General features: G+C 43.0%; 1 protein-coding gene across 1 annotated transcript in view; it reads right to left on the minus strand.

The window, feature by feature from the left end:
• Positions 1-18,896, minus strand: part of LOC126267112 (UDP-glucosyltransferase 2-like) — a 97,928-nt gene that overhangs the window by 20,175 nt on the left and 58,857 nt on the right. The window contains exon 2 of the mRNA XM_049972022.1: positions 5,350-6,165. Within this exon, the coding sequence (XP_049827979.1) occupies positions 5,350-6,165 (816 nt within the window). The remainder of the gene's footprint in view (positions 1-5,349; positions 6,166-18,896) is intronic.

Below are 18,896 nucleotides of genomic sequence, written 5' to 3' on the forward strand. Positions count from 1 at the left end.
GAGGCGGGCTGCACGATGTTGGGGCGTGAGCGGAAGACGGCCTAACGGTGTGCGGGACCGTAGCCCAGCTTCATGGAGACGGTTGCGAATGGTCCTCGCCGATACCCCAGGAGCAACAGTGTCCCTAATTTGCTGGAAAATGGCGGTGCGGTCCCCTACGGCACTGCGTAGGATCCTACGGTCTTGGCGAGCATCCGTGCGTCGCTGCGGTCCGGTCCCAGGTCGACGGGCACGTGCACCTTCCGCCGACCACTGGCGACAACATCGATGTACTGTGGAGACCTCACGCCCCACGTGTTGAGCAATTCGGCGGTACGTCCACCTGGCCTCCCGCATGGCCACTATACGCCCTCGCTCAAAGTCCGTCAACTGCACATACGGTTCACGTCCACGCTGTCGCGGCATGCTACCAGTGTTAAAGACTGCGATGGAGCTCCGTATGCCACGGCAAACTGGCTGACACTGACGGCGGCGGTGCACAAATGCTGCGCAGCTAGCGCCATTCGACGGCCAACACCGCGGTTCCTGGTGTGTCCGCTGTGCCGTGCGTGTGATCATTTCTTGTACAGCCCTCTCGCAGTGTCCGGAGCAAATATGGTGGGTCTGACACACCGGTGTCAATGTGTTCTTTTTTCCATTTCCAGGAGTGTATTTTAGTCTTTCGTTTTAGGCTGTACACAAGCGACCTGCCAAATTGAGTCCAATAGGTTGGCCGTATCTGAGGCCCTGCCCTTGTGAGTGAATTCAAATATAAGAAAATTGTTGTTGCTCATATGGTGGGTGCTTTCATGACAAAGGCAGCCGGAGCATTCGGTGTTTCAAGACGCATCGTATCGAAGATTCATACGCTTACAGGAAAAGCTGAAAATCTTCATTCGTTAAGTAATAACGCCGACGAAAGTGTGTTCAGTGATCGTGAAGGTCTGTGACTGAATACGATTGTGACGAAAACAAGAACGACAGCTGCAAAAGTCACTGCACAAGTGAATATCACACTCGCGAACCCTGTCAGCAGCGAAACAACACAATTGCTCCATAAGCAGGGAATTTCAGTGTAAGCTGGAATTCCAAAGCCACTCACCAGTGATACAAATGCATCTAAAAAGAAAATATGGAGCCGAAGTCCTAAAACCTGCACTATGGAGCAATGGAAAAAAGTCATTTGGTCGGACGAATTTTGTTTCACACTAATTCCAACTTGTGACCGAGTTTACGTGCCAAGAGTGGAACTCGGGCAGCCATATAGTGACATTCCACGAGTTACATGGTTTCCAAGGTCGCATTACTTCCAAGCATTATGCGTCCCTTCCCGCTGTTCAGGTCCAACACATGGTTTATTCTGTGTTCCCCAGTGGTGATGTTGTGTTCCAAGACAACAAAGTCCCTGTTCATTGAGTTCTCATCGTTCAGGACAGGTTTTGTGAGCACGAGGATGAAACGTCGCCTCTATCCCGGCCACTACAGTCACCACAACTCAGTGTTATTGATCATTTCTGTTCTACTTTGGAGAGAAGGGTATCCATCTACATCATCTTTACAAGAACTTGTCATTATTTTGCAAGGAGAACGCTGTAATATGCCCTTGACAACTGTACGGGGCCTGTATTTACGCGTTCCGAAGCGAGTGAATCCTGTTTTGAATGACAACGAGCCAGCCGGTGTGGCCGTGCGGTTCTAGGCGCGTCTGTCTGGAACCGAGGGACCGTTACGGTCGCAGGTTCGAATCCTGCCTCGGGCATGGATGTGTGTGATGTCCTTAGGTTAGTTAGGTTTAAGTAGTTCTAAGTTCTAGGGGACTGATGACCTCAACTGTTAAGTCCTATAGTGCTCAGAGCCATTTGAACCATTTTTGAATGACAACGGCTTTCCCACATCGTATTAGACATGGTAATCTGTTGTGTTTCTGGTATTTCCGTATTTTTGTCCAACCTCTCGAGAGTACGCTGTAGTGCCGCTCCTCCCTGATCTCGCACGTAGAAACGGCGATACTGCCAATCTGCCCAGATAATCACTTCGCCCCTCTGGGCAATATAGACTGTCCAAAAAAACGAAGCACCCGGAAGACATGGTCCTATGTCCGTGTAACTCGTACACGTACACACAACAGACGGGTTATATTAATGATTACAGCTGCGGTTTTCTGTGAGAGGCAGAACAACGGCCAGAGTGCATTCTTGTAGTTCGGGTTTAGAAACGGACTCCCCAAACCTTCTGTGTCATCTCACACCACTGGCCAGAGCTAGCAACATTTGAAGTATGGAATCATCATCCCGTGCATAGGATGGTGTTAACAACACAACACAAACGGCTGCGTTTGGAGTGGTGACCGTACCTGATGAATTGTGTCGCACTGTGTTCAGCGATGGAGCGTGGTTCTGCACTGTCCCAGATGACCATCGTCGGTGAGTATGGCGGCGACTTCGGAAGAAATCACTTTCTTACTTCATGTCACGGCTAGGAGTGACTGAGGGAACTCTGACGGCCGAACAGTACGTCACAGACATCCTGCACCGTCATGTGTTACCTCTGATCCGAAAGGATCATAGTGTCTTTCTCCAGCAGGAAAATGCTCGCCAATACATGGCACGTGTCTCTATGTGCTGTCTGCGTGACGTTGATGTACTCCCGTGCCCTGCAAATTTCCAAGATTTGTCCTTGATGCAACGTGTATGGGACCAGCTCGGACATAAATTGCGTCCCAGTGCCTGCATCCAAGATGTCACGGACCACTTACAACCGTTGTGGACCAGCTTGCCTTAGGAAAGTACACAACGGCCTTATGAGACCCTTCCCAACAGCACAGGCTCCTCACCGAGCCCAGGAAGGGTGCAACGTTATATTGATAAGCTGGTTTTAATGTGATTCGATTTTATTAGCACAGAAATAACATCACATACCTTCTAGACCTATCAAGTTTCATTTCGTTTCCTCCCCATCTTCTGTGTGCTTCAGCTTTTTGTTAGGCAGTGTATACCTTTCCAACGGCTATATACATTTCAACAAATAACAAGATCGCTTGACTCTTTCTGTTCACCTGTCATTTTTATTCCATTTTTATAGACATTAATAAGGTTGATACATGCTGTAATTTGTAACTGTCTATATTAAATCGCAGCTGTGACTGAAGTAAATAACCAGTTACAATTTTCCATAGGTTACTGTGTTTCTTTATAGACATTATGTCTGCCCTAATAAGAGTATTTTTAGTGCTACCATGGATGTACTGTGTCAGAATTATCCGTAGAGTTGAAGGCAGAGAACTAACTTTCCTTGTAGGGTGCGTGAAAGTGGTTAGGTCATGAAAAAGACATTCGTTTCTCTTTCTTCCGTGGGTTTAACTTAAACAGTAGTGGGATGACACAGCTTAGTGGGATGATTTATTACACGAGACATCGGCCTGAGCCGGACACTGACAAAGGAAACTCCCCATTGCATCCCTCCCCCCTCAGATTTAGTAATAAAATGGCCCAGTGGACAGCCGGCCATAAACTGCTCACAGATCAAGCGTGAAAACAGGAAATAACTGTACTGAACTGTGAAAAAAATCACGATAGAAACAGTGAACAGTCCAAGCTCAAGATGTGCAACCTCGAGCGAATTGCGAGAAGCGCGGCGTCGTGGTTGCATACGATGAACAGTTAGAGCAGGCGAGATGCTCACAGAAATAAAATTAAAAAAAAAAGCGGGTGTGAACTCTGTTATAACAGAGCAATTCAAGAGTCAAAATTTATAAGACGGAACGTAAGAGTCACAACATGTCGTACTTGTGTAGACCAAAGTGGAGGTACGTACGTCTGGACGTCCCTTCCTTACACCTCGATGTTGCGAACGGACGTTATAACATGAGACAAATACAAGTTCCAATACAGGGAACACACGCATCAATGACCAGACGATCCGTTCATAATCTTGTGAATAAAAAAATTGGGGCACGAAGGAGATTTGAACACGGATCTTCCTTTTCGCAATCCAACACCAGTCCCACATAACCATGACACCGCGGCTATTGACTGTCGCTTCATTTTGGATATCTTGAGCTTGGACCGTCCACTGATTCCATTTTGCTTCTTTTTCCACAGTTCAGTGCATCTTCTTCCTGTTTTTGTGCCCGATCTGTGTTCAGCACTAAATGAATTCACTCTCTGCCACGAGCGTAATCGACATCAAGGCCAACGCCAGTGTGACGTCTCCAAATTGTTTGCACTGTGTTTCTTTCTTTTTTTAGGGTAACTACAAATTCAATTTTCTCTTGTGCTTATAATCAAAACAGCTTTTGCTGTTCTGGTGTCTATCACGCGTCGAACATAACCTCCCGATTTTACTACAATTTTTGTTGGATCTTTCTGAAGGTCTACTTTTATTGTTTAACTTCTACAATAATTCTTTAGTGTCAATGAACACAGCGCTACACAAAGGAAAAATCTTATGGCATATGCCTAATTTATCTCGGTTTTTCAGAGCTCTCCTTTCGTATGCTTTTAAGGAGGCTCACAGTCGCCCTTACTACTTAATCAAACTTTCCTCGCGAATGGTGTATACTATTATTCGTCATATACTATCTCGAAGCATCTAAAGCTAAGAAGCACCATTTCCACACCTCCTTTTTGGGTATTGCAAATATTTTAATTCGTTTGTTTATTCAGTATTGTATTCGTTTATAAAGATTTCTTCTTACTCTTTATTTGGAAGTGTCGTGGGCTATTTTATACACTGTTCCCTAGGTTTATCCTTGCTTGTGATGAAACAATAAGTACAATTCTACGATGTAATACATACATTTTCATGGTGAGAGTCTGCTTTATGGATTACGTTAAATCTGTTTATGGACACGAAAATATAAACGTTTAAAAAAGTGCGTGAATGTGGTCATCATGGTGTAACCTCGCTATTCATTTTTTCAATGGCTGTTCCACGTCTCATAGTTCGCAACCTTACTTTGTTCCTCACAATTACTAGAAATTAAGTGCGTTGTAGGTGAATTCTCTAAATAAGTAAAGTTCCACACTTACTAGCTTTCTGGTAATTCATGAACGAATAGCATGAGAAGAAATGAATTGCATACCTTTTATTTACTTATGCCAGCGTAAAAACACAGTCCTTGCATGACGAAAATAGGCACTAACCTTTTACTATCTAACAAAACTCTGTGAAGAGAACGTACTACTGAACTGGTAAGAAGAGTCGATAATTGTGTCAACTACGCAACTACGGTATAGTAAAAATTGCTTTATTCGTCTTGCAGTGCACCAGAAACTAAATATCGTATTCTTATTTAAAGATAAACTATTGTCAGCTGTATAAAATTGAAAAAGTTTAGCTAATATCTACATGCAAACATCGTAGACTTACCTTTGGAAGTTGACCTGCGGGCTTCAAATGTATGCCCCCAATCTCCACAACAGCTGGTACGAGGGGTCTTGGAGGAGTCAATGCCGGGTTGGTATTCATAAAGAGCATGCTAGTATTTTTTGCTATATCTGCCAATGGAGGAACTGAATCGCCAAAGTGCTTCATGACAACAGCATCCGTAGATACTTCAATATATCTACTATGGAACCAATTACTGTAGACCAAATACCACGCATTACTAAGGCGCTCAAAGAATCCCATGTGATCACTACTTAATCCAAACTCAATTGGTAGGTAAGAAGGGTTATCGGGTAAGCCAAAACGATCAGACGTCCATGGCATGATAGCAGAAGAACGCATGGCAATATTTGGAGCCTGAAATTTGTGCACAAATGGCAGCATACAATCAGTAACGAATACCTCAGTGAAAATCAAATCAAAAGTTTCATTCGACCTCATCAGCTCTTGCATTGCGGGGAATTGCAGTACTTTGTCACACTCGTCAGATGATAGCTTCATGAAAAGATCTAGCGACGAGTAGATGTCACTGTTAACATATGCTTCGAGGGGAATTGCATCAGTCAGGATAGGTAAGGAACCAACCAAACTGACATCTTTATAATTAGGTACGGGCGCTGGTTGTGGGAAGTGACTGTATACAGTGACTTGGTGACCGCGTGCTGCGAGCGTCTTCATCACTGCTTCAAACATTATGAAGTGGCTCTTCCCTGGGTAATTGAACAGGCCTAAGATTCTTGCTGCATCCGACGTTCCAGCCACCAGCATTATGAGCAGAAATACGATGACGCAGTTCATCTGTAAAAATGAAAACAACGTCCTAAAAAGCTGATCACAAATCAAAAATACAAAACACATTGCCGAATCAGGCAGCCGTACACATAATGCTAACCGGTATTATAAACAAATTTGAAAAAACAAAAGTGAGTCTCCATTTGTGAATAATAAAAAGCACAACAATAATAAAGCAGCTTATAATAGTCGAACTGTTTATAAAAGGTAACGAAAGTCTCAATGTTTACTATTAAAAAGGTCAAAGTGTCAGGAGCTGTGAGGACATTTTGTCCTGAAAACGTACTGAATCAACTTTTATCTCCAGGAGTGTTTGCTTAGGTTCTGGTGTCCTTACTAAAAGATGAGGATATGCTTGTAATTAGAATAATAGCAGAAACAAATTAAAAAAGTCCAGAGCTATCTATAGGAAGAAACAAAAAGTACTGTAACTAAAAATATTCCGATGTATATTTGTTAACATAAATATTCACATTACGTGTGATACTGCTCTTGAGAACTGTATACGATTTTAGTGTTTGCACCTAGAGATTAGCTTGCTTACAGTGTTTTCTTATTGTCTAAGACTCATAGAACGGACTATATATTCGTTGGGGTCGAATATGTTAATTAGGCACAGAAAAATTTATGAAGTCGTTTGGACGCCAGGTGGTTTTCTTATAACTTGCTGCTTATTCCACCCTTTCATGTGAAACAATTACATGTTTGTATACTGATCTCTGAGCTGGATGAAATGCCTCTCCCTGGGTGGAAAACACTATCTGCAACTCTCCAGGGCTGCAAGCGAAGAAACACAACTGACACTTTTCCCAAGAATGCCCAGAAACTATCACCAACATACGTGTTCAGCAGGAAGCTGTAAGAAAAAAAAAATTCATTATTTGTGCGGAGAGAAACATCGATTGGTTTTCTTATGCGTTGTAAGACGTAGTAACAATTGAGAACGCCATTATGATACACATTTGCCACAGTAGTCTTTCTTTAAGTTTATGAATTGATACGCAAGAATAAACAGGTCTAACTATTTTCTAAAGTTACGATACGTACATGCACTACAACAGTTAAGTTTTCACTTAACGTATGATTAACCACATGGTAACGCGAATCATGTCGTGGCTTTTCCATCTGTTATAACACAGCAGCAGAAAGAAAGGGAAAGAAAGCACTCGTGTGTGTGTGTGTGTGTGTGTGTGTGTGTGTGTATGTTATAAGTCCCGCTGTTGCAGATGACTTCACTGAGTTTCTTCTAACGAACCACGATCTGAACCTTCAGGGTGAAGGTGTCCCTCTTTTATACAACATGCAGTTTGAATGACAGTAAACAAGTTCTTGTTGGAATGGGATCAAGATATCTGTTTATACAGTCGTGAATCTTATAAATTCCTCGATATTGCGGCAAACAAGTGACGTTATGTGGCAAAGAGTGTCTCCAACTATGAGAGAATTTTTTGCTCACTGGAGCCACGTTTAGCACAAATACTCGGACTACAGCAGTAAGAAACAATATCCATGGCTACTTCCCATGAACGGCGAAAATCTACAATATTATACTAGATGACGCTCAGTCTATGCATTTACAAGAACATATATGTATGAATTAAATGCACGCGAACTATCCAATCCTTCTTGATGCTAAAGAATGTATCTTCTCCCAGCCATTTGTAAGTGCTTTCTATGAGAAATTATCGAAGAACTTGATGGCGCTTGCATATCAGAATATACAGCTGGCGGAAGAGGCTTTTGACCCCCATTTTGATTCGTGCTGTACATCAATATGTAAACATATATAGGACTCTACCAAAGTACATGTAGGCGCAGCACTAAAACCATATTTAAGCATGTTTCTACATTCAGCGACATGCAAAAGCTTGAAATGTATCTATGTGCAGTCAGTAGAAAATTGGTAAATCACGTTTTTTTTCCTCTATAAAATCATTCAACTGTTAATGAAGTCGCATTGTAATTATCCTGGCTGGATGGCTGAATCACTCGCTTCACAGTGACTTTGTAGTAACGGACTGGTTGTGCAGTAGTACACAAAAAAGAAGAATGGGCCAATTTTGCCTTTTGTAATACCATCAGTAACTGTGGGCACATTAGAGTCCGCCATCATGAACATTTTCATTTCATTGCTCATACGTTCTGGGAGAGCTCGCTTTGAACGTTTGCATTTATTTCCAAAATTATTATTTCAGCCCACGAACCAACTACCACAAGAGCAAAGCTGATCTATCACTGGAAAGGCTAAAACCGAATACTTTGCTTAGATTTCATGCTTCTGCTGTGGTAATCCAGAAGCAGATACCAAAATATTTTCATCTTTGTCGTCACATTGAGCTAGATGTGTGGTTGTTTTATTGGAGATAAACGTTTCCATTGACCCTAAAAAAATTTTTCAAGGAACAACACAAACCTTATTATAGCTTTAAAACAAGATAATATGGATTTAAAACTTAACCATCAAGTACATGTAGGAACTGCTATAACGTTCAGTGAATTTGAGTGGAGACTGCTGGGACGATATACAGTACAAGGTTTTGGTTATTGATAAAATACAACTGAATTGTGGATGATATAAAAGAAACTTTAGTAAGTTTCCCCAGTTTAAAAAAAGGATAAAAAGAGCACTGTAATTGTATTGCTACAGAGTATACCATGGTAAAATCTGATAGTAAGCGAATTTATGTAGCCCTCAGATCTTTACATAATGGTTAAATGTACAGGGCGTAATGGGCATCAGCGCAGATATTTCTGTTTGTGACTGCGGACGGTGTACTGAACAGCACTACATCAGAATTTATGTCGTAAATATTCTTTACGGCTTTGCCGCCGGATCACGCTGTGCAAATTCCATAACATTTCCTTGTAGCAACTGTCCGACATCTTCAGGTGGTTCAACCTTGCTCGTGGCTGGGTTCGAGGTACGACACCTGAGGATGTCGAACAATTGCTCCGGGGAAATATTGTGGAATTTACACAACGTGATCCGGCGGCAAACCCGTGAAGACTATTTACAATACATCCGCTGGCAGAGCTTGTCGAATCACAGTATTTAAGTCATTTGTACATTAACAGTTACAACTATTACAAGTCGTATGTTTGTAGGTTTGTTAGTGCTTCCAAAAACTTATGGAAAGAGCAAGCCATCAGGTCAGGTGTTGAAGTGCGGGCGGCGCGTACGCAAAATAGCTAGTCTATACTGACAGGCGTTGTCCACTTAGCGGTACAGTTACAGCCGTGCAGAAAACATCAGATCATAAAGTCTGTGAGATGTTTGTAGGATGACTGTTCGATGTAGAGAGAAACAACCAACACACTGATGTGGGTACATATTAAGTTACCACACACAAAAATACCTGCACCTATACCCTTTACATTTAGTATACACACAAAAACCAAAAAGCTATAGAATAATTTAGTATGCTAACAGATCAGGTGATGGCCTATGAAACTCTTATTTATTTAATTGTAGATAGAGTCTGCTACGCAAAGTGTAAAGAGATGATTGTACCTTTAAACATTACACTATCAAAAACTTTGCAGCTGTGTCACACATTCAGTATGAGAGGATGCACAAATAGAACATACAATTATATCTTGGTGCAAAATTTTAAACAATTAGCTGAGTTTCAGGGATGAAAATGCCCAAGAACCACCCCACACAAAGATCGTTAACGCAAAATTTGATAGGCACATTCAACAAACTAACACAAAACTCGAGAAACTCTGAAGTATAATCAATACATTAGTGCAAGGGTTGTGACAACTAAAAACATGTTAACAGGGATGAGGGAAAGTTAAAAAAAGTCGAGTAATGTGATAGATATCAGTTACGTACTGTCTCAAAGCCTGTTTAGTGCACAGCAACATGTCGACCACAATGACGAAACGCCAATTCACTGAGGTAAGTAAGCTGATTCTGTAGAAATTACGATTGGTAAGAGAAATGCGGCTGGAGAGAAACCAGCCTCCAATAAAAGATTTAAATCTCTTGTTAAAACTCGTGTGTGCTTCCCATTACAAAAGCAAGCGAACAATATAAATGATGAACATGTGATTCACAATTCCATCAACTGCCACAGTAATTTCGAGATAGACAGCACATGTGGAGTGAACAGGGAAAAACCACATATGCCAGGTAAATTACCTGGAGTGTAACAAAGCACACAATACAAGTTGGGAACAGAGAGTTTGAAAGAACGCCTGCTTACTGAAACTAATATACGTAAATAGTTCGAAATATGACAAATATGTGGCAAAAGTATTAAAAATGTACACAGAATTATTCTGTAAAACAAAATTCCCCAACAGATCGAGTAAAAAATCCACACAATAAAAAATGTGGATATTATCACATCAACGTTAGACAAACGTGGTGGTGGTGGTTGTGGTGGTGGTTGTTGTACTGACATTCAGCAGAGCATAAAAAGATGGTCGTTTCCTCCCTGTAGATTACATATTACGATAACCATTAGTTGAATTTGAAGATTGCTTGAATGTTCAATACTGCAGGAAATACTGTTCATATTAATAAAATCATATCAATCATTTCACAGCTCAGAGTAAGGCACATTATCGAATAACGATGGAGACAGTAATTTGAGAACGCAACGAACAAGCATGTAAAACATTCCTGCATAGGTGTGTGTTAATATGAGGCTTAGGTGGCTTATGGTAAGTGGCCCTTGTACATAATGGCGCAATGTCCACAGAAGAATAACGATATCAAATATATTTTAATGGCAATTGATCCATATTTCAAATTCACTTTGGCCTTATTCACGAAAACAAACACAGGGAACACAGTCAAGTAGATGATTACCCAATTGCAGCAGATGGGGATGAATAGCGACACATACACGTATCTCATATATAATGCACACACCTTTTCTTCCCCTCTTTTTCGTCCATCTCTGTCTCCATTCTGTTCCAATACCATCTCACCCCCCATCTGCCATTCTCTTCCTTAGCCCATTCTTTGCTATCGCCTCCAGCTCATCTCCTCAATCCTCTCACTGACCAACTCCCGCCCCTGTTTCTGTTCATCTCTTCCCCTCTCTTGCCCATCTCCTACTCCCTCTCTCTACCCATCTTGTTCTCCCTTCACTTTCAATGTTCTTTTCTACACTTTCTCTCCCTTTGTCCATCTCATCTTACCTCTCTCTCCACTCATTCTTTCCTGCCCCCTTCTCTCCCCAAACATTCCCTCTTGCCCACTCTCTCTGTACATCCCCTTCGCTACCCATTACAGCCTTCTCCCATCCAAGTCCATCCACATGTGTAGCTCTTGCAAAAGGGACTGATACGGCAGGTTGGTGCTATTCCCACAACACACCTGTTGAACTGGGCAGCATATATTCTGGGGGCTAGAAAAACCATTTCTTGCCCTGACATGTAGTCTGCCTGCAAACGAAACTGATAAAGCAAGCCAATACTACTACCACAAAACATGCTTGTGATGCAGGGCAACCAACATATCTGGGGCTGAAAAACGTTTTTCCCCTTCTCTACACTCCTATTGGAGTTAAAAGGTTGTAAATCCCACAGCGCTAATACACTCCTGGAAATAGAAAAAAGAACACATTGACACCGGTGTGTCAGACCCACCATACTTGCTCCGGACACTGCGAGAGGGCTGTACAAGCAATCATCACACACACGGCACAGCGGACACACCAGGAACCCCGGTGTTGGCCGTCGAATGGCGCTAGCTGCGCAGCATTTGTGCACCGCCGCCGTCAGTGTCAGCCAGTTTGCCGTGGCATACGGAGCTCCATCGCAGTCTTTAACACTGGTAGCATGCCACGACAGCGTGGACGTGAACCGTATGTGCAGTTGACGGACTTTGAGCGAGGGCGTATAGTGGGCATGCGGGAGGCCGGGTGGACGTACCACCGAATTGCTCAACACGTGGGGCGTGAGGTCTCCACAGTACATTGATGTTGTCGCCAGTGGTCGGCGGAAGGTGCACGTGCCCGTCAACCTGGGACCGGACCGCAGCGATGCACGGATGCTCGCCAAGACCCTAGGATCCTACGCAGTGCCGTAGGGGACCGCACCGCCACTTCCCAGCAAATTAGGGACACTGTTGCTCCTGGGGTATCGGCGAGGACCATTCGCAACCGTCTCCATGAAGCTGGGCTACGGTCCCGCACACCGTTAGGCCATCTTCCGCTCACGCCCCAACATCGTGCAGCCCGCCTCCAGTGGTGTCGCGACAGGCGTGAATGGAGGGACGAATGGAGACGTGTCGTCTTCAGCGATGAGAGTCGCTTCTGCCTTGGTGCCAATGATGGCCGTATGCGTGTTTGTCGCCGTGCAGGTGAGCGCCACAATCAGGACTGCATATGACCGAGGCACACAGGGCCAACACCCGGCATCATGGTGTGGGGAGCGATCTCCTACACTGGCCATACACCTCTGGTGATCGTCGAGGGGACACTGAATAGTGCACGGTACATCCAAACCGTCATCGAACCCATCGTTCTACCATTCCTAGACCGGCAAGGGAACTTGCTGTTCCAACAGGACAATGCACGTCCGCATGTATCCCGTGCCACCCAACGTGCTCTAGAAGGTGTAAGTCAACTACCCTGGCCAGCAAGATCTCCGGATCTGTCCCCCATTGAGCATGTTTGGGACTGGATGACGTGTCGTCTCACGCGGTCTGCACGTCCAGCACGAACGCTGGTCCAACTGAGGCGCCAGGTGGAAATGGCATGGCAAGCCGTTCCACAGGACTACATCCAGCATCTCTACGATCGTCTCCATGGGAAAATAGCAGCCTGCATTGCTGCGAAAGGTGGATATGCACTGTACTAGTGCCGACATTGTGCATGCTCTGTTGCCTGTGTCTATGTGCCTGTGGTTCTGTCAGTGTGATCATGTGATGTATCTGACCCCAGGAATGTGTCAATAAAGTTTCCCCCTCCTGGGACAATGAATTCACGGTGTTCTTATTTCAATTTCCAGGAGTTTATTCGTGAAGTTTGCTGTTTGTGTGCTGAATTTGGCTGAAATTAACCCAGGGGTTTGGGAGCAGATCTTACACATGCATACATACATGCTACTTTATGTGTGTACATATTTTCAAGGCAGCACAGGAGCAGTAACTTATACACTACTATTTACTGTCTCTCAGATGAAAGCAAGTACTGTAGTATGTTTGAACAGAATGATAAAACCTGTATGTTTGTGTTTTTCCATCTCACAGGTCATACAAATAGATTTAACATTAATTCACAAATAACTGAGCAGTATAACTGAACCATACATTCAATAATAAACACGAAACCAAATGATATTATAATGGGCTTCTAAATACTGTATACAGTCATACTAAAATGTTGAATCCATACAAGTATAAATGTAATGCAGGTGATTTGGTTCATATATCAAACTACAAAACTACATTTGAAAGATCATATCAATCAAACTGGTCAACATACTTATATTCAGTACTGAACATAATTTTGAACGATTGCAGAGGTGACGAAATAGCAGGAAGTTTTACACTAAGGACTTACAGGGAAGTGTTTCTTGTAGTGAGTGTTACAAGGCATCAAGTGAACAAGGAATTTGTTTGAAGGCTGGGATTCCCTTCATCTGACAACAGTTCAATGTATGTCACTGACATTCTGTGTAACAAGGTCCATAAATCGATCAAATTATACAATAGCATAGCATCTATGGCAGGGAGTGCATCAGGCATGGTGGTGGCAGCATTCTTGATGAGTTACCTGTAGAATTACTCATTCTAACATATAGCAATTGCAGGCTGAGAGCTAATCAGGGAAAAAGGTTAGTGTCTGATGACAGAAGAATTAATCTTATACAAAACTTGCAGAAAACACGATATTTCATGTACCACAAGTTCAAGCAGAACAACAAGTTGCAGGTTGAAATACATGCAGGAGGAGATACTGGAATCACACGATGTATTGTTGCATTTGCCACTGATGAAATAATTCCGACAAACTTTAACTGGGTGTTGGGATACATTTTTTCAAGTTATGTATGCCGCTTGCCGTCCATTACAGAAGATCCAAGAGGGTTTAAAGACATACAGTCTCCATTGTCAGCAGTTAAACATACCCTAAAGGAGAAAACAACATGAAGGAGACTATTTATAATGCCACCAACTCCACTAAGACCTCGGATACCAGTTGGAATTCTTCCAGCCAAGATTCCCACACTGGCAGGACTTTCAGCTGTTGGGTCATTAGCCATTGTCCGAACAGTGAAAAATGTAAATGCTCCTTACAAACGGCTTAATAAGGCAATTGTACAGGAATTATTTCTAAAGCCATACTGACATGGACAAGGATTGTTCATTAGTGATGAGTAAAAAAAGTCAGTTATCCTACCCATCAAACTGTTGCATTACTTATGTGTGTAAATGTGTCTAAATCTTCGACGTTGCAAGATTTCACATGGTGTTTATGTGAAATATGTCATCTAAGACTATGTCGGTATCAGAATATGGAATTAAAATTTAGATGCTGTAGGAGGACCAAGAACAAAGTGAGTGCCAGGCGTTAAAAACCGAAATAGAAATTGCTAACCTGATTCATTTGTAAACCTATGCCTGCCAGAAGTATTAAATTACTACCTTACCAGCTCTCATGTGTTCTACAATTTTCGAAACCACCAAACATTCTGTGCCAGTATGTACACTTGGATATTTGTGCACTGTGTTACTCCTGACACTTGCAAAGAAGAAGACGAAGAATTATGTATAAAAAATGAAACATTATACTTCAGTTCACCAGCTGAGTTTTAGGTGTGATGATGCACACTAACTCTGAAAACTTTATCTTCAGTTCTACTTTCAAATTGGTTTCCACCAGCTAATTTGGGCAAAGAATACTAGAGTGCCACAATGACTGGTTTAGAAACCTAAAACAGCATTCCAAATATCACATCATTAAAATTGTGCAAGTATTGTATTGTGTTTATAATCTTGAGATGAATGTGCATTTAAAACAGCTTGTACAAGGTATCAAGACATGTGTAAATTTCAGTTTGCTGAAAACTGCAATTAGACCAATAAAACACACAACAGACTTTGAACAGGAAGCATGTATAGGCTCCCTATTAGGTTTCTCAATGGGGCAACATTTGAAAGCAAATCCTGATAAATTTGATGAGTCAGCTCAACCAGTAGAAATATCCCCATCACAATATTCTCACTGAGTGCAATATTGATACAAATTATTATCTGAATGACAACTTGATTCCATAATCTATGGATTTTTCCTTACAGTTGGTCCAGGCTATAAAATCACTGAGATACAGACCAGTGTCATATACTTTCCAGTAATTGTTCAGACGTTAAGCAATCTCAGGTTGAATGTTGTAGACCAAGATGGACGTCTGATCGACTTTCAAGGTGAATAAAACACAATGAATTTACATTTGCAGTGACTTGGGGCTATAGTATACAACCAACACATGAAACCATCAGTGTATAACTTCACAGCAGAAAAAACAACATGCCAACATGGGAGAATCTAAAGATCCTTACATCATCATCTTGACACCACACAATGATGTTGCTCAATGTGACTACCCCGGTGTACACTGTTGAACAGTGAAAACTTATTGCAAAAGCGTTTTGCTTCACAATCAAACACCTTGCTGCTCACCTGAACGTCTCTGTAGACAGTGGTGACACACTCATCCACCAGAGTACCTGCTGGGTTCCTCGCCGCCAAACAGAAGATCATAAAGAGCAATGAAGGAACATCTGTTTGGCCCAAAGAAGGATCCACCCTGTGGAAGCAGAACACGGATGATGATGGGGAGATTGTTGAGGCAGCAAGAGTGTTGTTGTTTTTGGGGAAGGAGACCAGACAGCGAGGTCATCGGTCTCATCGGAATAGGGAAGGGTGGGGAAGGAAGTCGGCCGTGCCCTTTCAGAGGAACCATCCCGGAATTTGCCTGGAGTGATTTAAGGAAATCACGGAAAACCTAAATCAGGATGGCCGGACGCGGGATTGAACCGTCGTCCTCCCGAATGCGAGTCCAGTGTCTAACCACTGCGCCACCTCGCTCGGTAGCAAGAGTGTGACTGTGCACCATGTGGTGTGCGGTTGTAATCGTAGATTACTCACGTTATTGCAACTAAACACTCTTCTTAGGTTTCTTATGGAGCGATTCTCTCTCAACAAGTCTGTCTTCCATTACAAAGACATGCTCGTATTGACACTGAAGTGAAAATAATTCTAACATAAAAAAGTCATTGAGATGATTTTTTAGACTTATAGGTAACACCAGTTAAGAACTGTTCAGATGGTTCCTTCTACATGTACATCTAGATTTAATCTGCAAGCCATCTTGCAGTGTGTAGCGGAGGTATTTTTGCTCCAATGTCACTTCCCCCTTTCTTCTGACTAACCCTATAACTTTTATTATAGTGCATTATAGAATGAAAGGAAGCAAATTTAACATGGTTTCCATGTGAATGTAAGTAAAATTTGAGAGTATACTGATGGTGTTGCATAAGAATATAAAACCCCCAGGAGTGAGACTTGCACTCTTACAAATTTGAAATGTCCGAAAATGCATATCAGTTCACTGCTGTGTGATAATAATATTTGCAGTTAAAAGTGAATTTGTTTTGCTTGAACAATGTGTTGATGTTACCATTACTTTATTAACTACAGATTTACCCCAAATGTTTTAATTATGCTCGTGGAACATTAATCTGAGAAATGAAATACACAAAAATCAGTATGAAGGAGGAAAAACTATGTGTTAGTGTCAACAGACGAACTCCATCGCTGTCGGTGGGAGTAGGTCACCAGAGGCCCAGCCCAAGTAATCCAGACTGCTGCAGGAGCACCTGAGTACAGAAGCCAAGAATGCCCATGGAATATCTTAGCAACACAACCTTATCCTCAGGTAGCAAGGATGCTCTGGATAACCACTGCCAGAAAAAAATTCAGCACACACAACGACTTCGTTCAGCGGCACCAAGGTACAATATGTGCCTACGTAGGGGCTGTAGAGTTAGTGACACAGTCTCCAGCGATCAGAAGGCCCACTTGTGCTCTCTCTGTTTTGACTCTGCGGACAGTAACTGTGCTGAGTTTAGAGGGAAATTGTGTTTTCACCATTCATTTTAGGGTACAACCATGTCCCGCTGACAAGAATGTATTCCTGTTGAACTGATTCAGCCATTTGAATAGGGTCACCCTCTGTGGGCCCGAGAGAAGCCGGTTGGGTGTATCAACAGATTGCTGCATATGTTGAGCACACTGCATTGGTGGTGTGCCGCTGCCTTCAGTGTTGGTCTGTGGAACATTCCCACACCAGCAGACCAGGTTCTGGTCGTCTACATAATATTGACGCACGTCAAGATCGAGGCACTGTGCGAGAAGTGATGGCCGACAGAACGTCATCCACGGACGAAATTTGGGCACATTATGCACTTTTTGTGTCATTAGGGACCACTGGGAACCGTGCTTGCAACAGGATTTAGATCGCATGTACCTGTGGCAACGCTAACACTAACATCACAAACTCCGCCATGTATTGCGAGTGAGTTGGTTAAAGGGTAGATATACATCCGTGGCGTAGATCTGGTTTGTTGCCTACATCAGAGTGCACTCGCCCACGACACGCTGCTCCCAGCCAAAGCTCCATGGTGTGGTGAAACGTCAGTTAAAACTCGGGAACACATTTAGTGTTTCAGCAGGGTAACGTAATCAGTGTCCACTACACTACACATACTATTATTACCATGATACTGTCATTTTTCGACAAGAATAAGCTGTGCTTCTTAAGCAGGACCATGCGTATCAACATTCTGCTGTTGCGATACAACATGCTCTTCGTGGTTTACAACAACTGCCCTGGCCAGCAATATCACCAGATTTCTCGCCAATTGAGCACGTTTGAAACGTGATGAAGCGGGAACTTACTCGTTCTCCACGGCTTGCAAGAACCACTGCCAAATTGGAATAAAGGGCGCAAAGTGCTTGGATCACTCTATCGCAGGACGCCATTCGAATCTTATGTGGTCGTTTGCATGCGAGAATACGTGCTCCCATTGCAACCAGAGGGGGATAGACTGCGCATTGATGTGACTATTTCTGCACCCTTTACTATGATATGTGTGTTTCATTTAGTCTGAATTTGCTATTTTATACTCCTACAATGATGAGCTACCTTTCACTCCATTTGCCAATCAAATGGCCTGCCTCTTGAGGGTGTTGCATTGCTTTTCCGGCCGTGCATTCCATGTACTAACCGCCAGTGGTTATAGCGAGTTGTTCTAAGCAGGGCCGACCTACAAATATACACTCCTGGAAATTGAAATAAGAGCACCGTGAATTCATTGTCCCGGGAAGGGGAAACTTTATTGACACAATCCTGGGGTCAGATACATCACATGATCACACTGACAGAACCACAGGCACATAGACACAGGCAACAGAGCATGCACAATGTCGGCACTAGTACAGTGTATATCCACGTGCATTGTCCTGTTGGAACAGCAAGTTCCCTTGCCGGTCTAGGAATGGTAGAATGATGGGTTCGATGACGGTTTAGATGTACCGTGCACTATTCAGTGTCCCCTCGACGATCACCAGAGGTGTATGGCCAGTGTAGCAGATCGCTCCCCACACCATGATGCCAGGTGTTGGCCCTGTGTGCCTCGGTCGTGTGCAGTCCTGATTGTGGCGCTCACCTGCACGGCGCCAAACACGCATATGACCATCATTGGCACC

Source organism: Schistocerca gregaria, chromosome 4 (genome assembly GCF_023897955.1).
Source record: "Schistocerca gregaria isolate iqSchGreg1 chromosome 4, iqSchGreg1.2, whole genome shotgun sequence".
In the NCBI taxonomy this organism is placed as follows: Eukaryota; Metazoa; Arthropoda; class Insecta; order Orthoptera; family Acrididae; genus Schistocerca; species Schistocerca gregaria.